We start from the raw sequence: 21,990 nt of genomic DNA on the forward strand, positions 1-21,990 counted from the left end.
ACGCTTCGAACCAAAACAGCTCCCTGTTTCAGGATTAGAGTTATCTTCAAGTTGCTGCAGTCGCTGTCATGTCGAGAAACTCTCTTCTCTTTGCATCTCTCCCTACTACAACTAGGGTAGCCTTATCTCGTGCTGGCTACGAGAGTATAGTTGAGCTGTCGGATGCATCCCCAGATCAGCTCTCAGAAGGTGACTTTTCGTCGTCACAAATCGCGAAAAATAATGCTAATGTATACATCCTACCAACATCATCCATGCTCAGAGCTTGGGATACCTGTTTCCGAATGTCAGGCGCTGGTATCTACGTCGAAAGCACCTAATCCTTTCATAAATCACTCGGCGGCCGACATGAGCTCTAAGTCTCACTCTATCTTAACATGCAATTTTCCATGTGTAAACACTATTCTGGGAGGTGGCCTTCCAAGAGGATCTATTTTGGAGATTTCTGGCCCTCCAGGTTGCTTCAAGGAGAAGCTCGCAGTTGACTTTGTAAAAAAGGTCATAGAAGCTGGCGAAGAGGTCATATTTGTTGGTAAGTTCTCTTCTCGTTGGCACCGTCAGGGAGATCTCATACACATACACCCATGTAGACATGCAAAACATGGTGAATTCTGCTACTCTCCAGAGGATTTTAGAAGGTAAAATGTTATGCATGTTCTTGATTTCAAATGGCATGTAATGTCATTTCGTGGTGCAGAGTCTCCCACCACGCCTCCGGACTACAAGACATTAGTTCGCCACACTCAATTATTCACGTTGCCGGAGCTGATAGCTTTTATGCATACTTTACACTTACATATCACTCCCAACGTCAGTCAATGCTGTTTGTAGCTTTCTTTGAACCTCACGATTTCAAGATATACAGACCAGACTGCTTGTCCTGAATTCCCTTTCGTTCCCGTTTCAGTCTCCTGCTGACATGGAGCATTCGAAACGGAAGGCTATACTGCAAAGGGTACGACAGTTTCTTTTGGAAACCAGTTCATCTGGAAACATCACTGTAGGTGCATAGGATAGCCATGATCGTCACCCCATTTGCTGAGATAGAAACAGATCGTAACAACTACGCAACTGTCGACAAAAGTTATTGATGCAAATGGTGCACCAGCGAATTTCGAGACTGGCACAACCGCAATCATGGTCCCTCAGCTGGGTGTGCCTTTTTCCTAAAATTTCGAAAACAACACATCTAGAGTGATACACTATACCAGGCCCTACTTACCTCCCAGCGGGTCTCTCATATCGCCTGATTATCGCCTATGAATCCCGAACAACAGGGTAGGTCGAGTGGAGGGCCGAGTATGCGTATCACTGAAGGAAGAAAACTACAGATTCGTGCGACTGCTTTCATCGCCAAGTTATCAGCCTGAGGATGGGCCAGCTCCTCAGGAGCCGTACGAGCTGGTAAACTGCACGATAATATATCAAGCATAGATACTGATGTTTCTCATCAGTGAGATGTCATTCAACATGATTCTAATACCCAAACAAAGTTAAATGCACGCTTGTGTCGTGTTTATTCATCACCTGGGACCAAGCATAGCATCTTACTGATCCGATATACCGTCTCGGATCAAAATCTCGTCTGGGGTAACAATCATATCCATCTTCCAGTCATGGTCAGCGGTTGGGACTTGGCCTTCGGCTCCGAGCTGCTGCCTAAAAGACAGGGCGACTACGAGATTACATCAATATCATCATACTTTCTGGACATTGACCGGAGCAGCTTACCTAGGAGGGGTCGCGATTTACTGTTGTTTAAACTTTCACTCGTGTATGAAGCAATGAATTGATCATAATATCCCTTCCCATGTCCTAGGCGTGAGAACGATCTATCAAATGCGACTCCTTCAGAGTTGCAATTGTCAGTCTGGTTTGGTAAAATCAACTCGAAGTACTACATTACCAACCTGGAACAAGTATCAAGTCCAGTGGATCACAGTCCTCGTCAAAAACTAGCCAATTCGATGTGTGATAAGATCACTTTCAATACATAACAACGTTACGCACTATCTTGACGCTCCTGATTTCTCCACGTTGAGGTTGGTTCTTTGATATTCCAAAGTCCACTAGACAGACTCCTCAAGTCATCTTCGCCATACAATTTGACAAACGTCAAGTTCCCGGATTTGATCATTGGCACGAACAAACTTTTATCTAAGAAGAATTCATGAAAAAGCATTTTTGCACATACATAAGGCTAGAATATACCTGAAACACGAAGGAGATCTGTGACGATCGAAGATGTATCCACCTCTCCTGTAGGCATGCTCAGGTAACAGCTGACTGTCCTGCATCTTTGAAAAACCGACAATGAAGTTATTCTGGATGCAATGGCCTGCGCTGGGAACGAATGGTTGGGATGACTATCAATTTTCGACGTGGGAACCCAATTTCTATCAGACACTAACATTGAGTTTGTATGTCAGAGGGCTGCAGCTCTCGTAGCTTTGCCGTCATGGCCTTTCGCATGACCTTTTTGTTGTATTGCAGTGCGGTCTGTAGGATGCTCATTGCCTATATAAAGTTATGCTATGATCAGCGTTCATGTGAAAGTCCCCCAAGTGTGGGCACGAACCCGTCTGGATTGACTACTCGGTAACTGACAGTTTCTCCGCGAATTGCGGTTCGCGTGCAACTCAACACCGGGCATATGCATTTGGCTCGGCTCTTTTCCCGCTTTTACAGATCCGCGAACGAAGCAAAAGCTTGCATCTTGGCCGCATCTCATATATAACAGCCTGTAACTGTAGGTCATTCAAATTCTCAAGCAGATTCAAAGTTTCACCACAGTCAAAAAGCTAATCTTGCCGCAGCGCTCTAGTTGATCATTGCTGTAGATGGCTACCGATGATAAAGGCCCTACGTCGCCTATTTCACCCGTTGCACCGATTCCCCAAATCGAGTATCGCAGTCGTGTTCCAGAATTTTACGGTTTCGTCGCATGGACATCGACGTCGATCTTATTCTTATTATATGTTCTGTGGGCTGTGCTGCCCGACGAACACATTATATGGCTTGGCGTTGACTGGTATCCTAGTCGGTGAGTTCTTTTTTAATCAGCTGTGCGAAGCCTTTTTGGAACTTCGACGTTTCCAGTGAATGGTCTTTGCTGCTCCCAGCTTACAGTATCGTCCTCGTCCTCCTGACATACTTCGTGTATTTTTCTCTCGCCATCGCCGCCACGCCCGCCTTCTCTGACGTCAGCGCCTTCACTGGTAAGTATTCCATCTACTCCAACTGTTGTCGGGATGTGTTTCAAAGCTCCAATATAGACTCAAAGGCGCTCCTTCCTCCAATTGGAGTACACGACTCGCACATCTCATACACGAAAGGAGATGCAATACCTGAATTATATGATATCCCTATAAGGACAGTGAACTGGGTCCTGTACCATCCTGAATGATGTGGTCAGATCTGGATAGTGAAGGAATTATATATCTTTCTCGTGTATTTGAAATTAATACAATTCGACTATCAATCAGCATAATTGAGAGACAACTGCATACATGTCATTTATGAAAATATCAATACTCCACGACTGCAATGGATGAGTGGGTAAATACGTACGATTGGACCAAAGATACTATAGTGGGATCTAAAAATACTATAGTAAAAAAGGTTAAGCATGGGAGGAGGCCCGGGGTTTGGTAAACTCAGCAATAACGATTCTGATAGCGGCTGAGACAGCATAGAAGCAGACGAAATGAGGGGGGGAAACTACGCCGCCGTCACGGTTTGTAGCGTGAATGGTGGAACAGCCGAAAGGGACCACTTGGCAGAGCGTTACAGGAGTGAGCAAATATGTAACGATTTATCATAAATCGAGGTTTTCAACCAACCTGGCGTGCTGGATATGGGTATTCTTCTGCGCTTGCGAAGGAGTAGATATCTTCATACCCATCGCTCGACCCCAATTCAGATGATGACGCACCCGACTGCGTCGCCAAACGGGTGTAGTAAGTGGAGGACGATGATTCACCCTGCCTCAACTCCATCGATGGCACAGATTTAAGCCAATTGACGCTACTACCAGTACGCGTCGCGAGACCCTGGCTTGGGGGCATCCACCTATACTTGGATGGGGTAGTTCCAAAATCGTGGTCTTCAGGGTTTACCTGTGACTCCTCAAACTTTACAGTATACTGTTGGTGGGGTGGAGAAGTATCACATGACGAAGGATTGATGCCGTGCGTGCGAAGGTGACGTTTGGCGTTTGAACGAACTGCGAACTTCTTGTTGCAGTGTGGGACACTGCATTCGAACGCTGATATTATATTAGTATTGGTCAAGGAGCGCATACATGAGCCTACGTTTAGCTCCAGAATGCGAGTTCATGTGAGTGGCTAAACCACTTGGACGGGGAAACATTTTACTGCATACTTTACACTGGTGCATCTTCGATCTTTTTTGCACCTTGTGCTCAGTGGTGTTTTGAGCGCTTATTTGAAGACGAGTGACGGTGGAATCGCCAAAGTATGGCGGGCGCGCATCGCGCATATAGGGCGGTATTGGGCTCGTAGGATTAAACCCGGGCACCGGCCGTCTTGTGTCAAAGGAAGATGTCGAGAGTGAGCGACCGTAAAAGTCGACGGACGGCGGGGGTTGCATCGAAAATCTATGAGAGTAGGTGTCATCCTCTATGATGCTATCGTTGTTAGGACTGAAGAGAGGCCCCGCCAGCGAATACAGTTCTGGACCATACACGCGCTGCAAAGCGTCGGGGTGTAATTGGAAGGCCATGATGATGGGGGTGAGCGGTAAAAGTGGCAGGGAGAATGGATTATAATTACGGGCTTGGAATACGCCCATCATCTGAAGCATATCTGTTGGTGCTTCTGACTCGTATTCGTCGTCGGAAGTGGTATTGGAAAGGAAGCTGGGTGTACTGTCATTGAACGACAGCGACGTTAAGGTAGGGGGATGAGAATGTGGATCAAACGAGCAGGGTACGTTGCATAGATCATCAATATTCGAAGCACTCAAGCTCAAAACGTGCATATCACTATTTGCGTTGTCGTCCCCCGTTTCCGCTGTAGGTAATCCGCGACGAAAATCTCCTTCGTCCTTCCTAATCGATAGTGTGCTCATGCCATGATTTGCGCAATTTATCAGAACACGAAAAGCAGAATTACTCGATTCGTAGTGCCTATTTTGTGAGGGGTAGCTGATTGCCGTCCTTTGTGATGATTCTGGGTAACTATGGCATGTATAGTGGCATGGATTTGATGGTAGTGGCTTGTAGTTACTGGGCTCCGACTCTGGTGGTGCATTATCTAGCTGAAGGCAGGTCGAATCAGCACCAGAACGAGAAGACGTAAAATTGGGGATGTCCTGTTGTTCGAAGACACTCTCATGGTACTGGTTAATTATGTACGATGGGGAAGCACTGGATATCGAAGATGAATATTCGTAGTTATACTTCGTATTTTGTCGTTGATTGAAATGAAAAGGAAGTGTTTCATATGGCTGGTTCGTAGCTTGAAGAATCGCCCTATCGCCCGTATCTTCCATCAAATTTTGAGATGCTAGTCGCGCCGAGATCGACTCATCGTCCATAGGTTACGGACAAGGAGGAGGAAGGGACCACCGGACAGTTGTACTACCAAATTCTCTACCGTGGTAAAAAGAACAAAACAGGATCAATAATGATAATGCAGGTAAAGTCAGGGAAATTCGGTAACAGACAAACCTACTTGGTGGGCAGAAACGCTCTCCCGAGAGGTGGGCACTAGCAAGACTCGAGCCTAAGGAGAAAGGTCAAGAAATATGAACTAAACATGCGCGTGGCGTGTGGTAATGTTGTGCGACATGAGGAGGCCTTCGGGGGGAGCAGCAGATGGGGTCAGCATGGAAGAACCGGGGGATATTGCCACACCATCAGACCGCAAATGTACATCTCCTTCATTTGAAAACCTAGACCTATTTCGACACCGCAGTAACCTAAATAGAAGCCCTAGCGCCCTTAGCAGAATCGGTAACATTCGATCGTGAGGACCTCTCAAACAAGGAACATTTAGCATAAATATTGATGAGTCAACATGGCAGTACACTTGCCCATAGTAGTGTCGTCGCGGCCTTTCTCGAAAGGGATAGTCATTGGCCAGTGCTATTATTGATCTGTTCGATAAGCTCACAAGCAACTTACGGACATAACACTTATCTGAGCCAAAGCTGTGGAATTGGGCATTTACTCTGTAACAATTCCATGGGCACAGGACTGTCATTTTAACTCCGCGGCACTCACAGAAAGTAAGCCTCTAATAAGCACACTTATCCCAACGATATTGATAACCCTCCCTCCCTCTCAATCTCCTTTCAGAAGTCAGGAGGTATCTCTGCGCCCACAAAGATCAGCTGACTATTCGATATGGATGTACGGTGCTCCATGTGTCAGACAAAGCATCGAGAATCTGGATGAAGAGGCTCAGCCTGAGAACCGAAACATCATCATATCAAATTCGATAGCCGCGACTTTGGCTGTAACCAGAATTCGCTTTCCGCTTCTGTTATCTTCCAATTTGTACGCAGCAGAGACGTCGGTCTGCCAAAGCGTCACTGATTAACTTTCCAGTCATCTTGGGCGTGGATCACGATCGGGGGGGTTCAAAGTTCAATATTTGGTCTCGTATGTTAGACACACACATGTAACATGCCCACCCTTACTGTATGATCGTAACAACACGCCATATGCTAAGTTCGAAGACCTTCTATGATATTGTTTATGTACAATGTCTGCTTCCGAATCAAGGGCAGCTTCCAAAACATCTTATTTTAGTACCAAGGTGCTCAGCGCTCAGCGCCCAGCTCTCAGGCATTTGGCTCACAAGAGCCAATAAGATGCCTTCTTGACTACTTGCGTTATCACTATCAAAAACCATACAAACAAGATGCACGTGCAGAGACGCAAGTGACCGTTGCGTAAATCGTGCTTGAAGAAGATGGTCGGCTACGCGGCCGATACACGACTCAATTCGCCTGCTTGTTCGCAACAATCTTGTACAGCATATATCTTACCACTGTGTCAGACCTGAGCATGAGCTATAACTGTCGTGTGCACAGTTTAGTTCCGAACCCTTGATTATAAACATATGCTGACTGGACGGAAGCCTATTTTGCACACTGGAAAAGCTTCAAGCTATTCCGAGGACCCAAAGTCATCGCAGGAGACGCAGACTTGAACACTGATGGTGCGGAGTTTGGACGGGAGCGGTATCCAGACTGTCGGCCGGTTGGGGTAATCGTGGTTTCATTGCGCCTTAACTGAACTCCTTTCTGTGACCAGTAACCTGCTGTTCAGTACGTCAAAGTCGGGTATCAAGGAAAGTTAAACTGACCTTTAGCCTCGCAGAATCTGAGTCGTGGTTCCTGGCCCACTTGTTCCACCAGCCAGTGGCCACGATCTCATTGCGCGTCGCACAGACCTTTGGCTCAGAGTTTTCTACGGTCGAATCAACGTCTATCACGTCATTAGTCCTGTCCCTCCCTGTCTGCCCCGTATGTTCTGGGGTGACGGGTCCCGAGGAAGGTGGTTCAATATCGCTTGGCAAATCGATGGCCAGGATGTGCCGCAGATTTGGACCGTTCAATGCCTTTTGCTTTGATTTGCGGTGAGATGGTGTAGGTGTATCCGGCACGAGGACTTCGTTGTGCTTCGGCCCATCAAGCCGACAGCATTGACGTGCTAGTGATCGTACTGCAACGGGGCTAGATACGATATCAGCGCCAAAGTCATCGAAGTCATCCTCAAAATGCCGTTTAGCCTGGGATCGCGGTCGTACCGGAGAAGATATATCAGGTGTGTCCAATCGGCAGTAAGATGGTGTTGGTGATATGTATCCTTCCTCTTGTGTGACAGGGTCGAGCACTTCCTCCACGTTCCACATCGAATCATCACGACGTTCTGTGTCCAAGAACAGGCTCTCCTTGTCAAGAGTTAGATCGTAAATTCGGGACGACCCAGCGGTTGATGCAGTCATATCTGATAGCACGTTATCTCTGCTACGTGCGGAACCTTGAGTGCCACTTCCCCCGCTGAAATATCGCGATTGGACAAGAATAGGTGCCTCGTCATGGTCATGAGAACCTCTTTTTGTTCGCTTTATAGCAAGATCTTCGTCCATGACTTCGCCCAATGTCCTTTTTCCGCTGGCTTTTCCGGCCACGGGCACAGCCTTCGCTGGGGTTGAACAACTTCGCACTTGGGTAAGCTTCTGTTTCGGAGCTTAAGGAAGCAAAGTTTCATGAGCTCCAAACTATCCGTTATGTCGGCGAAAGAAATTACCGAAAAAACCCAATATTCCTGCGCTTGCGGACTTGATTGGTGCCTTTCCCCTTCCCTTTCCCTTTCCCGTATCCTTGTTGGGACGGTTAAGATCATTAGCGACTAGGGGCAGGGGTTTGATAATGCGAGGCACATATCCAGGATTAATGTCGACCATGGGTAAAAGTGATATTGGGTCTACATCTCCTTGAGCAAGCTGTCTTGCTAAGGATATTTCAATGTCTCTGCGTAAAAATCAACAGCATGTGAATGGAGACTTTCCAACTTTTTGAAACCAGCTTACCCTCCAATATAGGCCTCTTGTTTACTATCCCATAGCTCGTCTTGAGGTATCTCTATAAGACTGACCAGCTTTTCATCCAAGGGACAGTATACTCTCTGATGCAAAAATACTTTCTCTGCTAATTTGTACGCTTCTAGGTATCCTCTCGGTACAGCCTTCTTCCCTTCTAACCTTAGTGCCCGGATAACCTGATCCGCTGTTTTGTGTTTCCGTAGGAGTGTCCAGGCAGTCTTCAGTCCTACTCCAGGTATGCTGGGTAAATAGTCACAGCCACTTAAGATGGCCATGGCACGGAACTGGGAGTCCGACCATCCGTGTAGCGATATACCACCTTCCGTTGCTGTCACCGAGCCAAAATCTGCTCGTGAGATAGAAGTAATGGTGCTAGAAACTGAATCGAGTTTGAAAAGCACGTTACGACAACCAAAGACCAATAAATCAGAGTCCTCTGTGATAATTCCATCAACAAGCCCAATCCGCTCGAGGTACGCCATTTGAGCATCTGCCTCATAAGGAGCGACAACATATGGGACTCCTTCTGCCCGAAGAGCCTAAAATAAGGACATGTCAGATACCAACCAGAACCCTAAGCGGAGTGTAGAATGACCTTTATCAGCTGAAACGCCATTTGAGGTGTTACATCCACACATTTTACATAGTATTCACGAGCTTGAGTGTGTTTCCCCTGAACTGCCAATGCATTGGCCTTAGCGAGGTTCTCGTCGCGTCTTTGTTTGCGCTCAGCTTCAGTTCCTTTTTTGGCGGGTAAGGGGCCACCGTCAAAGACGATATAAGGTTGGATTTTGTGATGACGAAGAAGGCGGACACGATGCATGGCATAGTCGACATATCTATACAAAGTTGGGTCGTCAATACCAGTTCCGCCCATTTATGTAGTGGCTTCCCATAGGACAAGCGTGGTTATAGTTTAAGCAATCAACTTGAAGGTGTCACCACTGGTTTCCGCCTTATCCATAAGCTGATACACGCGCGAATGAGAGAACTTTCGGCGCACCCCCACTCTCGAAGAACTCTCTGGAACCAAGGGACGGAGCACTCACTTCGTTGTCGTCTTCCCAGTGGCTAGCTCCGTGGGGCAAGTAAAAATTCCCCGATGTAACCAGACATAAGCGTCCACTGCCAGAGTTTGTCCAGAGAATTCGGATAGATGTTTGTTTATTTGTATAGACTTCAATGAAGGAAGGAGGCCAGAAATGCCCATAGCTCGATTTCGCAGGTGTCAGTCAAGGTCGCGCGGATATCCTATACATGCAACGATATGCAGAGGCCAATGGAAACTCAATAACCAGTGGCAGTACTAAAGAGTGGACGACCTTTAAATTAAATATCCACAAACAAACGCGTCGCGTCGTGACGTGTAAATGTATTTTATTGTCACATGTGACCTCGCTGTAGGGCTTCATCCATTACATTCATACAAAGAGCTCAAGTTATTGTAGTATTGACGGCAACCATGTTGAATGTTCGCCTGAATAGTACAGAAATAATACAGACGCATAACTCACGTAAGCCTATTCTTTAGACGCAGCTGTCTTTCACTCGTATATGCCATGCTCTCTATCGTACTGTGCCCGATTGGCCTTCTTTTGTTCCTCTGAGAGGAGCACAAGATTGAGTTCCAGAAGTTTGAATGATCCTCCATTTGGAAATCCACGCTTTCGAGCCTCATTGTCATCTTTGATATCCTTCAAAGTCTGTAACAAAAAAGCGTTAAGCGCCTTACTCCCGACTCGAATCGGCGCTAAGTGACTTACTACCACTAAAGATTTCTTGACACCGAATACACAATCGCTGTACACATACTTGTCTCCTTCAGGGTAGAATGCAGTGACAAGTTTGTTGAATCCTGGTGCTTCTATGATCATGTGCAGGTGATTGGGACGTATGTTGTGCCGGTTGAGTGCCATGAGAAGGTCGCCGACAGGGCCCTATAGAAGCACTAAATTACAGATATAGCATAAATATATGTGTCACTTACATCTACAGGAATGGGATATGCGACAGGTACGACGGCTCGATAACCGAATTTTCCATCCTTACCTGACCGAAGGCGTCCTCGACAGTCAGGGTGAGTGCGATCAGCGTATTGCGTATCGTAGAAACCTATATCGGCTGTGAGGGATGATGTAACACCTAAAGTTGTGGACTTACCATCCGCATCCGTTTCCCAAGTTTCGATCACAGCATCAGGTACTGGTTTTCCTTCCGTTGTCTTTATGCTACCCTCCACATACATATAGTCGCCCTTTCCTTCAGATGCAATAGAGTCGCCAAGGGCAACTAAAGACATGTTAAGCCTCAACCTCCTCATTAGGCTTTAGGCTACTTACCATCGGCAGCGTCCTCGGTGAAAAACGGACCCAGCACACTACTTTCTGTCGCGCCTTCGGTAACGGGATTGTTGAGGGAATCAACCAAAGCCGAGACGCCCAGGACGTCGGAAAGAAGGATCATTTCTTGACGCAGTGGAGTACAGGTCTGACCAACACGCGTCAGAAAGTTAATAGCTAACATCCATTCTTCAGTAGATAGACTGATAATAGGGAAACGTTTATCAGCCATTCTCGCCTAACTATGCTGATCACTTACTTTGTGGCTTTGACAAATTGGTGTAGGTACTTGACAAGGTTCTGGAAGATAAACTTTGTGCGGCTAACAACATGGTGGAGAGTGAGCAGCCGCGTCCATGAAGAGGTCATATGGTGACTCACGGGTCTGGCGTTAGCTCAGTTAACTTCAAGAGATTAGCAGTGATGATTTCAGGTCCGTCTGGAAACTAAGTGGCGTTGGGAAGAGCGACGCGATAGTAAGGCTCCATACAGTGCGACACGACACGACAGACTCACTGGAAGCTCAAAGTCTGGAGGTGGAATTCCGTTCGAGACAGCGGCATGAACGTCTGATGAAGTATCGATTGGCATATCTGAGAGTTATTGGGCGTAGTAAAGAGCTGATATTGAACGTTGCGGCCAAGATATGGTCTTTCGGAAGGATCATGAGGTAGGTTTTATACATTATCCATCCAGCCCCATTCGGGTGGGCTTGTACGTGGAGAGCCCTTTTGCGGCTGTATGACTTAGCAGGAAATGGCATCAGACTGGGTCTCTAAACGGCTGCCTGCAAAACTATAGAACACTATACGATCCTCCGAAGCTAAACCCGAATTGCCTGTAAAGGGACAGACTTCACTTGCACAAGCACTCCCGTGACCAAACACAAGACCAAACATACCCAAAACAGCCAGCCACTGCAATGTGTATGCATACTGTAATCGAACTGGAAACTGTTACTCCTCTTACTCTCATGTCTGTATTCTGCTGGCGGGAGCCATGGAGCATCTTCCAGAAAGCTCATCATCAATATTGGTCGCTGGTCCCAGGCTTATCTGTTTCCTTTTGACCGCCATCCACGGTCACAGTCTCAAGCGAATAGCGAGGCGGAGATTATGAATTGGAGTTACCTCAGAAATCCACTTTCTATCAGCAGCACTATTTCAAGGGTCACCCATTTCTGCTTTTTTTCTTTTCGCATACTTGCACTTGATGTCCGCGCCAAGCATAGGCGAGCGCTACATCATTCATTGCCAGTGCCAACCACAATGATATCGCATTCGACATCCCTATACTTTGCAGTTCTGACAATATCCATATTTCAGAACAGGCCACGGTACCGCGCTAAATATGCGTGGATTTTAACAAGATTCCGCACAGGATTCCCTGGGTTCTATCTTTTGGCCAGACCATGCGTTGCCATTATCTATTCATAAGCCATGCATCATTCAGTCCAGTACTACAGACGAATTCCTTACCGTATTGATATCACGGGCGCCGATAGTCCCTGTAGCTTGTTTGGCAAAATTAACCCAGAAAGACGCGTTGTCACGGAGTTCGGTATTAGCGCTCTTATTCTGATTATCCTTATAGGCACTAATATACTATGGCCCGTAGGCAGCCTCTCAGACAGTGGGGGCTTGCAAACCCAACTCATACCCAGGATGTTATAGGGTGCGATTCTCAGTCACTTAAATACATCCTATTGTATGTACCGCAGAAATTTATCAAACTTCCTTTTTGCTTGACGCATTGAATCGCTTTATACGACGTACGCAGGAATGCTTCTGCCATCCTGTTTGGAGAGGTATGTGTTTCGTCAACTTTTGTTTACAGTTTTTGATTGTGTTTGTATCATAGCGTTAATCGATCAAAGACCGGGATTTTTAAAAAATGGTTCCAGTTTTGCCTTTTGTCAGAGTCGATGGCTCTGATGTAGGTTACAATCACGATGAATACATGAGGCAAACATCAGCCAAAGGCGTACAAACGTTGGTTACGAATGCATGAGCTTTCTTAACTGCCACCCATCGGCACGAGGCTGACAATACCAAATAATGAGATTCCTTTTGTTGCACGCTCATTGGACGTTCTGACACAGCCAACGTCAGCCTCGCATTCCAGTATAAAATTTTGCATCTCGTCCATTTTGCATCATTTTCAGACGAGCTCATTGATTCGTTATTATCGAATACCAACTGCCATGTTGCGGTCAGTCTGCCCCTTGCTACAGTTGGTATTTGTGGCGTTGACCATAGTTGTATCTAGTCTTACTCGTCACTCGTCACTCCAGTGCCATAGTAGCGAGCATATTGACATGCAAAAATGAATTTATACCGGTCGCTAAATTTACGCGGTGCAACTTGGGCTCTGTCGACATTATCTGGAACAAGTCTCCCCGGAACTTGATTTCCTACATCGCTTTTATTCTCCTTCGAACTAGCAGATTCCTTTGACTGCATGGTACATTCAGTGTTTTGCCTCTGTGATGCCACAGCCTGCGAGGACTACTTATTTATCGGGTTCTGTTCTCTTGTTCTTGCTGGCGTGCAGCTGGTACGTGTCTTTGCTAGTTACGTGACGCTATCGCTCACCAGTATTGCTCTCCGGCACGCTAAGCCATTATTCTGTGTCCTGTGCGTGGGATCAACTTCTGCATACACTAGGACGCCGCTGTCTGCGTAGCGCTTCCTTCTTGCCAGGTGCTTTGGCCTACTGTCTGTTTAGGCGTTGTAGCACATTCCAGCGCTTTGTCTCTGCGACGCCGCAGCCTGCCTGGATTGTCCATTCATCGAAATAAATACATTTGATGGTATGACCTACCTCTGCTTACATTGGGACGCCAATCTTGGTTTTTCGTACTCGCATCCTTTTATTTCTAGTGCCTCGTTAAGATAAACCTCAATCCTGCCTTGGGACGCTGCCGTTCAGCCCGGATCAAACTTTCGATGTCAGATATTATCGACCAACTCGCTTCTGGTCCACTTCGGTTTTCGGGTTTGAGTTGTTTTCCTCCTTTCTAGACCTTATTCTTTCTATGCTTTTATCAACCACAACGCACTGCGCCGACAGTGTTGGTTCGTCTCATAAAATTCATTTTTTACTTATTTGCAGGTTTACCTGATACTCGATGGAACAGGACAGGGAAATAATAGGTGTGTCCATCCTCATCATGCTTTGTCAATACACGCCATGGTTGTGATGGAAGCATCTATTTTTTCCTCAGAGCTAACATGGGACTCGACGGCGCTGTAGGAACTATGTATCAAGTTTGATCCCGCCATGCATCGACTAATCTCTGTTTTCACTGTTGCTTTCTTTCGACGCGTACACGCCTGCACAGGGTTTTATTAGATCAATAACTCGTTATATTATGTTCTCCGGCGAAGTCTGATGTTGGCATTGGTTGGAATTAATGTGACGCCAGGTGCCCACTTCAGCATCGTTTCCCTTTGCTCATCGAACGGTTTATGCATCATATTCTCTGGTAAAAGCACCTCGTATCGACGAACCAGGCTGGCGAGGATGCAAACGCTTTCTGTGAGAGCGAATCTTTGGCCGATGCATCCACGAGGGCCAGCCGAGAACGACAAGACTATACATATAAGGGTCAGTTGTTGAGAAAAGAAGGGACAAGTGGGGGATGGAGTTCATACAGGCATCCCGTGGCCAGCGATATGTATCCGAGTCAATGAATCGCGCAGGCTTGAAGTCCTCGACATCGTCGCCCCAATATAATGCTACAATGGTGGTTAACAAAGTTGTCGCGGTCTGGGTTGTAAATGTGCAGTCTCACGATTCATATGTAAGGCCCATATATCCACGATCACAACACTACCAGCTGGCACTGCCACTGAAAACGGCTTGCCAGGAGTCAGGGAGCCCTTCGCACCCACAGTAAAACATTGTGCAGGGAGCACAGCGTCGGTATGCACATTTTTTGCTAATCGTGGTACTGCAGGGAACAATCGGAGTGTTTCACGGAAGAATGCCAAAGTATATGGCTGAGGGAAGAAAGGTCTGAGCAAGCAAGTTTGTGCTGTAGAGGAAGTGACCAACCAGCTGGGTGAAATCTTGTTTGTAGGACTGTGATAGATGTTGGCGAAAAAACTGAGATATCATCCTAGTCGATGCTTACTGAAGTAGAACCAACTGTAGGACCTCCTTCTGGCCAAAGCCTGTGCACCTCTTCGTATATCTTGCCTTGTGCTTCTGGATGCAACGCCAGTAGACTGATGGCAAATCCCAAAGTATGAGCGGATGTTTCTAGCAGAGACGTAAGCTAGAAACATCCATTGTCAATGAGAAATATGATTACCATGTCCAGCGAGGAGAAAGCCCTAAAATGACAGCGAGAGTCAAAGGGAGGATTTTAGATAAGAAGCTACAATACTAACAAATATATTAGAAAGAAGCTCGCTATCAGACAAACATTTGCTGCCACCCTCCGGCGACATGTTTGCTTTCACAAGATTATTCAATAGAGCAGCACCTGAGGTTGCTGACTTTTCTTCCACAACAGATGCGCGAGCCGACGAGACAAGTTCTAACATGTGACGTCCCAGCTCCTCGAAGGCCTGCCCAGTTTCTTGAATGCGTGCGGACAAATAAGGCACTGTTACAACAGACGACAAGGTAGAGAACCATTCTGGGGTGAGAATCCTGAACAAAACGTTCTCGACTGCCGTTATCACAGCCGAACGAAAAGTGAGAGCATAACCGGCAGCAGGCGCTACAGAAGAGTCATCATCCCAAGAAACTCGCCTCCCAAAACCAGCAGCAGAAGTAATGAGGAGGGTAGCCTAAAGATATGATATTGAGAATTAGACCAGTAAGCCATTTGGATTATTGTACCTGCGTCATGGCTGGTACCACTTCGATAGCGAGGTCTGAAGAGGTGCTACCGTAAGCAGACATCTCAGTGCATTGGATACTGTCGAGCTGATCGAACCAGTCGTTGATTACTCTAATGGTTTCGATCCAGACTAATTCATTGTTGGCCTGGTATAAACGGATAAGTTGTATCTTAGAAGTGAAATTCTAATCGCACCTCACTGAACGCAGGAGAAGCAACAGCACGATGTCTTTTCCATTCACCCATTTCCGTGCTGATAATGTTTTTTCCATAAAAATTGAGAGGTTCATACTGTGATGCATAAGCCCGAAAGTCTGGATGCTGCGTTGAAAACAGTTACCGCGGTAGCATCCTTGCGGAATGTGAGACGATCGGAAGTTACTGTTTTGACTGCATCCAAATCTGCGAGCCAGAAATATTGCTGGGAGTTCGAAAATCTCACTGAAGCAAACACAGTGCTGCAAAACTGCCTGTACACTTTGAGAGATGAAGTTACAAAATAATAATAAGCTGGTTCATCGTAAAGGACTCACACGATAATTTGCCAGCGAAATGACCTATGCTGCCTTGTCGAGGGAAGACAGGCGCGAGAACGAGAGCCAGAGAATAGAATGGGTCAATCCAAAGGAACCGACGCCCCGGATATCCACTACAAGATCATTGTTTAGACAGGTTCAAATCAATCAGACTTTCTTTAACGGTGTAAATCCTTTAGATTAGAAATCTCGACCCATGAATTTATACAACTATGAATTCAAATATACAGAAAAATGAGCTGAGAACTTACGATATTACACTGAAAGCCTTTTGAAGGGACACATATTTGTTGAACACGATTTTGAGAACCACTGATGCTAACAGTGTTCCAGAGAGCATCCAGAGTGCACTGGAGCTATGACCGAGACTGGAAGCATCTGACATCGTGTTGTGTGACTGTGTTGTTTCGTATCACACCTATGGTGTTACCTATGTCAGCCTGAGAGTCTGTCGACTCAGTGTCAAGGCTGAACCGGCCTGAATTTCGCCAAGGCGTATTTCCCATGAACACTAACATATACCTATCATGGTTAGCATGGTTAGCGGAACTTCACTTCTTCCGTCTACTTTGGGAGTGAGGAACGATCTCACGGAAGCCGGGACTCATGCCGAGACTGAGCCCCAAGAACCTGCCGCGGAATATCCCGGCAGTCTCTTGTCCTTAGGCAGGACCCTGATCGCTAACGTAATAGCCTTGAAGGGGGGTTCTTTGTTGATAGAAATGGGGCCTCAAAGGCTCCCTCTGTGCGATGGTCTAGGCTTAAATATATATATGGAATTACCAGATCTTGATGTGACCCGAAATGCTCCGCAAAACGTCTGTGAAGCTTAGCCAGACCATTCCATGACAGTCTGCAATACATCTGCAATGTTGACATGCAGCGGGATTTCTCCCATGCTTCGATACCATTAGGGTTGTCGGAGATTTCCGGAAGCCCACAATCAACGGCACCAGTGGCTTTGCAAGAGACAAAATAAATTAAAATATTTTATTCCTATTGTAAGTATGGTATTCGTACTGAACCCCAGTGAAAAGTCGCATGTCTAAAAATTGGGCGTTAGCGAGACAGCAGGAAAAAGCGGAAAAGATCAAGAAAAAAAGAGAAATATATAGAAATGTTTTTCGTAGTAAAATTCCAGATTTCTCTTGCTGTGTCTCATAGAAATGGGAATTTTCAAGTAACTTCAACGAGAATAAACGAGAGACAGCGAGAGAAATGTGTAGTTACATACATGTAATGATTTTTACCAAATTTTAGAATTACTCAGAGATCACCCAATCAAATAGAAAAAATGCCAAAAATATTGAATTATGAACGAACTGGAATAAACAAAAGAAAACGCTAATGAGTGTCGCAAAAAAAACAGTACCAAATAGCCATAGCATCCTCAAATCAGAACCCCACTCTCCTCTGCCTCCCTATTGCTCTCGCTATCCACTATCCACCATCCCAACATTTGAGTCATATTTGAGCCATCACATGATTGCTACATTGTCTGAGCTGCCAATTGAGCAGCTACTTTCTGTAAAAGTAGTTAGAATTGTAGCAAGTATTAGAAAAATCACACACCATTCGTTCCAATTGATCATGGTATTTCTGTAAGAAACGAGTCAAAATCAGTATCAAAGTAAGACAGCCAAAAGACTTACCTTTTTATCTTCCGCTGAGAGAGCCTTCCAGTATTGTTCAAATTCAGTTGTAGTCCCGGTCAGATTGTTCTCGCACCATTTCACCGCACAAAGGTTCCTATAAAGAGTGAGTACATGCACATATATCTACTCCACTGTGACTTACCTTGGTGTTAAAGTCCCTGTCGGCCTCATTTTCTTTCCGCTAGGCTTCGCAATTGTGGCTTCTTTTTTCAGTATTGTTTGGGCTGTATTGGTTGGCAGGTTGGCTAAAACCTGACGAACCATTGTTGGAACGCTGGCTACAGGACCAGTTTTGGTGGTTTTTGCTAGGGTGTCACCTATTGATTGGGAAGAATTTGTGTCCATTGTTGGAGCGCTGGCTACAGGACCAGTTTCGGTAGTTTTTGCTGGGGTGTCATCTATTGATTGGGAGAAATTTGTGTCCAAATTGTTTATGGATCGCTTGTCCCTCGTCCATGTAGAATATGTTGATGCTGATATTTTAGCCCTTACATATGTAGCAACTAGATTAGCTTGATATGTTACAATAAAATTGCAAACAATACATACAAAGGGTTTTTGATGATGATTTTGAACAATGGCTGTAAGAATATATAAATGTAAGGGCATGCAAAACTCAAATCAATGAATCATGCCTTCTCATTTTCTGTACTGGTAGGTTGTGTCTCCTCCGAGTTGAGTCTTTGCATGATGTGCTCATTAGAATTGATTGCAGGGTCCAGATTCGACTTTGAGTTTTTGTGTGTATATTCAACATCTTTGGATTGTGACTCAGAATCCTCAGATTGTCGTGACAAATCTTGTGTTACAATTGACATACCAGCACCTACTTACGCTTCACTTTTGTACTTCTACTTTTATTTTCCAAGTCACATGACCAGTCATGTGACCATTTACTTTACATTACATTTTTGACTTTTCATAGTCACATGACCAGTCATGTGACACATTACCTGACCAGTGTCTAGACTCATCATGTGACCGGTCACATGCTAGATATCGGACTTTAAACTTTATTTACAACTGTACAGTACCTCATGTATTTTAGTATATATACAGGAGCAATACATGGGGAAGGACTCAGCGAGTCCTCCTGTTGTCTAGCACAACTAACTCACTGCAGCCTAAGGGGTAACCACTCCCCATCATATTCTTTATAGTGTGTTCCTGTGTGTGCCAGAGTAAAAAACTCTTGGTTGTTACATCTTGATCATGCGTGAAGCTTGTATCACTATCAACCCTGGACTTCTTGTGCTTAGGTTCTGGATCAACTTCCTGGTGTTCAGTGTCGAGAAAATGCTTCCGAGTTGAGGGCTTCAAGTTTTCTTCAAGAGACTCCTTTTTAACACAAGCATTCTTCACATGATACCCATGTCATGATGGATAGTCAATGATTGCAAGCTGATTAATCTTCCAGTGGTTATGACAAAGACCGATGTCATGCACCAAAGTTGATTGGTAGCATGGACAGGTGTCAATAACAAAGCGAATATTCAAAAAGACTCGCCTTTGCGCCACACAGGCAAAGTGCCACATGGAATAGTAATTAATATTGCCTTTTTCGAACTTGTGGCTGATCAGCACCACCTCTATTAGGCAATCCAGTCACGCTCACCTTTGCTTTTCCATTCGGTACTTTCCACATTTCGGCATTTCGGCAAATTTTCGTGTTGCCACTGGCTACACATTGCATTGCGCCCTCGCTTTTGTTGTTTCCCTTACTCCCCTTCCTTTGCCTAGCCCCACCATGGGCCCCTTCCTCTCCTTTTTATTCTCACCTGACGGTCGTTTCTGGATCCCCATTCTAATCCACTTTTTCGTCACCTCCACCCTCCTCCACCTCATCTTATTTGCACCCCCACCATTTCTGATGTCACCACTTCCTATCCGCTTCCGTTGCCAATCTGTTGACTACCACGTGCCACTGCTGATATCAGCAAAGCCCCGGCGGCCGGTCCAGATAGGGCAACAGGTCCATCTTCATGACGTTGATCTGCCATCATATACTATCAAAACATTGTCAGGCAACAAATACGAAGCTATATAACAAAGCACAATGCCTGGTCAAGTCCTTGCTGGAAGGCGGTGAATCAGGGTATGAGAATGAAGAGTATCGGTATGAGCGCAAATCCAAACTAATATTGAACTAGAGAATAATACATCGAGTATGTACTTCTCTATATAGTGAACGGCAATGGTCAGACCAAGAAAGGGAAGTACTGAGAAAGTGGTCTGACCAGCTAGCTAACCAATAAGAAAAAAGGAGAAAGTGGTCCGATCTATCGTATTTACTAATTGTATGAGAAAATGTATTGGTAAGGGATGTGCAATTGGCTGTATCAGTAAGCCCATGAGAAGGCGCTGACTCACAACCTTCTTCGCTTATCAATATTCCTCCGAAGTATTCCCAGACATAGCACTGGATCGTGGCTATGTCATCTGGATATCTTCTCGAGGGTCGACAACAAGTCTACCTCGTTGTAGGTACGATAGAACCTGAGTGTGAAGAGAGAATAAGAAGAAAAATGATAAAAGTAATAAGACACCTGCTGTAATCTCTAGTCCAAGGGCAAGAGGAGTGACGGGGATCGAGTCTGCTAACCACGACATGACAGGAATGCGATAAGAAAAATTGATTCCTCACAAACATTGGTCGCTCGTCTTGCCTGGTTGGAGCGTGGGTGGGTAGTTTTTAAGCTGGAGAAGATTCATCCCCTTGCATCGCCCATGTTCATCGCTGTCCCATTCACTTGGGTACACTTATCTTTTGTCCATCGTCTTATCATTGCCACAACTGATTGGATTGCTTGGACAAGAATGAGCTTGAGGTGAACTGGATTCTCCTTTTTACATGATATGAGTGTATTTGAGGATGCTTGAATGAGATGTTGATCCAGTACTGAGAATAGCAAAATGAGAGCATAGGTTGACTCATTGTTGCCATTGGAACGAAGCTGGGTAAAGTATATGACCTCAGCAAAATTAATCCTGCCGTCAATTTGAAGCTAGATGTGAAGTTAACATTATATACACTGGGAATGAGAGACCAATGAGATGAAGCTGGGTACCTTGATGTTGCGTGATATGCGTGTCTTTTCTGCACTAAATACAGAACAATGTTGATGATGAGAATTGTTGTTAGAAAACCACACACAAAAACAAACTAACACACAATCCTCCCAGGTTCCACGAAACTTGTTTATGTTAGTTTTGGTGATTCTGCACCTTTGTGCTACCTATATATTTTCATTCCTTTCTCTATTTATTCTTCTATCATTCACTATTGATTGTGTTCTCTATCATTTCGCCTTTGTGGCTGCTTTGTTTACCTTTGTTTACAAAACTTCGGACAGTACTGCAGAGTCCAATGCTTCCTATTCTCTAGTTACTCACATTGGACTCTAGGTACTGTATACCTGTCATACTCTCTAATAATATAGTTACTCACATTGGACTCTAGTTCCAGTCCCTGATTGCTCTCAGCAAGTGGCTAGACACTTCCTTCAAGCTTTGTTCTTAATAGGTTATGAGCCCTGTGCTCTAGCCATCTTCCTGACCTCATATCTCACCATCCAAGCGTCCTACTGCTTATCCATTGTAACCATCGTCTTCTGGGACTCTTATTATCTCATCCATCACCTCAGATTACTCTGATCTCATCTTGATCTCCAACAACAACTCCTTGTTGCAAGTTACCCCCATTTTGGACGCTTTTTTGGTCTTATCTGCACCATATCTCGCCCAATCCTTATCTGATCGTCCTGTAACTTCTACCATCGTCTTCTACGGCCTAAATAACCCTAAGAGACCTGTCAGAGCGGTTGGATTTGAGCTGGATCTTTCTGTGAGCCTTCATCATCATTTGATCACCTTTTGGCCCCCTATTCCATATCTCCACATCCTGTGCTCGGATCTTGGCCCTACTTGAGCCATCTACTACCCTATACTATTGCACTTTACACCCTCAATTTGGGGGCAATCCATCCACTCCATCATCCTCTGTGAAGTTCGCATTTTTGGCACTTT

At 45.4% G+C, this 21,990-nt stretch overlaps 10 protein-coding genes across 10 annotated transcripts; 4 read left to right on the forward strand and 6 right to left on the reverse strand.

The window, feature by feature from the left end:
- Nucleotides 1-13: 13 nt before the first annotated feature.
- Nucleotides 14-2,562, forward strand: SERLADRAFT_457509 (uncharacterized protein; the record flags this gene model as incomplete). Its single annotated transcript, XM_007313749.1, has 14 exons — nt 14-189; nt 263-532; nt 591-638; nt 698-810; nt 866-1,000; nt 1,054-1,153; nt 1,212-1,278; nt 1,332-1,404; nt 1,455-1,675; nt 1,732-1,848; nt 1,911-1,955; nt 2,011-2,157; nt 2,212-2,343; nt 2,412-2,562. 9 exons carry the CDS (start codon nt 69-71, stop codon nt 1,455-1,457), a joined length of 930 nt encoding a protein of 309 aa, XP_007313811.1.
- A 68-nt stretch (nt 2,563-2,630) lies between these two features.
- On the forward strand, nt 2,631-3,484 carry SERLADRAFT_413010 (uncharacterized protein; the record flags this gene model as incomplete). Its single annotated transcript, XM_007313750.1, has 4 exons — nt 2,631-2,749; nt 2,817-3,043; nt 3,100-3,218; nt 3,276-3,484. The coding sequence occupies 3 exons, from the start codon at nt 2,841-2,843 to the stop codon at nt 3,404-3,406; spliced, it is 453 nt and encodes a 150-aa protein (XP_007313812.1).
- Nucleotides 3,485-3,833: 349 nt separating this feature from the next.
- On the reverse strand, nt 3,834-4,500 carry SERLADRAFT_345851 (uncharacterized protein; the record flags this gene model as incomplete). Its single annotated transcript, XM_007313751.1, has 2 exons — nt 3,834-4,267; nt 4,314-4,500. 2 exons carry the CDS (start codon nt 4,498-4,500, stop codon nt 3,834-3,836), a joined length of 621 nt encoding a protein of 206 aa, XP_007313813.1.
- A 2,899-nt stretch (nt 4,501-7,399) lies between these two features.
- SERLADRAFT_457512 (uncharacterized protein) lies at nt 7,400-8,159 on the reverse strand (the record flags this gene model as incomplete). Its single annotated transcript, XM_007313752.1, has 1 exon — nt 7,400-8,159. A coding segment is annotated over one exon (723 nt), but the record flags the coding sequence as incomplete, so codon positions are not given.
- A 404-nt stretch (nt 8,160-8,563) lies between these two features.
- Nucleotides 8,564-9,875, reverse strand: SERLADRAFT_445364 (uncharacterized protein; the record flags this gene model as incomplete). The annotated part of the gene is made up of 3 exons (XM_007313753.1): nt 8,564-9,118; nt 9,175-9,418; nt 9,629-9,875. 3 exons carry the CDS (start codon nt 9,787-9,789, stop codon nt 8,564-8,566), a joined length of 960 nt encoding a protein of 319 aa, XP_007313815.1.
- A 14-nt stretch (nt 9,876-9,889) lies between these two features.
- SERLADRAFT_457516 (uncharacterized protein) lies at nt 9,890-11,687 on the reverse strand (the record flags this gene model as incomplete). Its single annotated transcript, XM_007313754.1, has 8 exons — nt 9,890-10,282; nt 10,343-10,516; nt 10,567-10,691; nt 10,740-10,868; nt 10,919-11,121; nt 11,178-11,240; nt 11,300-11,364; nt 11,435-11,687. The coding sequence occupies 8 exons, from the start codon at nt 11,507-11,509 to the stop codon at nt 10,124-10,126; spliced, it is 993 nt and encodes a 330-aa protein (XP_007313816.1).
- Nucleotides 11,688-12,299: 612 nt separating this feature from the next.
- SERLADRAFT_457517 (uncharacterized protein) lies at nt 12,300-12,650 on the forward strand (the record flags this gene model as incomplete). Its single annotated transcript, XM_007313755.1, has 1 exon — nt 12,300-12,650. One exon carries the CDS (start codon nt 12,358-12,360, stop codon nt 12,589-12,591), a length of 234 nt encoding a protein of 77 aa, XP_007313817.1.
- A 1,488-nt stretch (nt 12,651-14,138) lies between these two features.
- Nucleotides 14,139-15,989, reverse strand: SERLADRAFT_457519 (uncharacterized protein; the record flags this gene model as incomplete). Its single annotated transcript, XM_007313756.1, has 8 exons — nt 14,139-14,513; nt 14,575-14,658; nt 14,715-14,922; nt 14,978-15,004; nt 15,057-15,184; nt 15,237-15,258; nt 15,316-15,720; nt 15,773-15,989. The coding sequence occupies 8 exons, from the start codon at nt 15,833-15,835 to the stop codon at nt 14,290-14,292; spliced, it is 1,161 nt and encodes a 386-aa protein (XP_007313818.1).
- Nucleotides 15,990-16,059: 70 nt separating this feature from the next.
- Nucleotides 16,060-16,639, forward strand: SERLADRAFT_378650 (uncharacterized protein; the record flags this gene model as incomplete). Its single annotated transcript, XM_007313757.1, has 3 exons — nt 16,060-16,250; nt 16,307-16,483; nt 16,561-16,639. 2 exons carry the CDS (start codon nt 16,070-16,072, stop codon nt 16,327-16,329), a joined length of 204 nt encoding a protein of 67 aa, XP_007313819.1.
- Nucleotides 16,640-17,798: 1,159 nt separating this feature from the next.
- Nucleotides 17,799-18,309, reverse strand: SERLADRAFT_405527 (uncharacterized protein; the record flags this gene model as incomplete). Its single annotated transcript, XM_007313758.1, has 4 exons — nt 17,799-17,834; nt 17,882-17,908; nt 17,962-18,058; nt 18,107-18,309. The coding sequence occupies 4 exons, from the start codon at nt 18,307-18,309 to the stop codon at nt 17,799-17,801; spliced, it is 363 nt and encodes a 120-aa protein (XP_007313820.1).
- Nucleotides 18,310-21,990: the final 3,681 nt, after the last annotated feature.

The sequence above is a fragment of the Serpula lacrymans genome (genome assembly GCF_000218685.1).
Source record: "Serpula lacrymans var. lacrymans S7.9 unplaced genomic scaffold SERLAscaffold_2, whole genome shotgun sequence".
NCBI lineage: Eukaryota > Fungi > Basidiomycota > Agaricomycetes > Boletales > Serpulaceae > Serpula > Serpula lacrymans.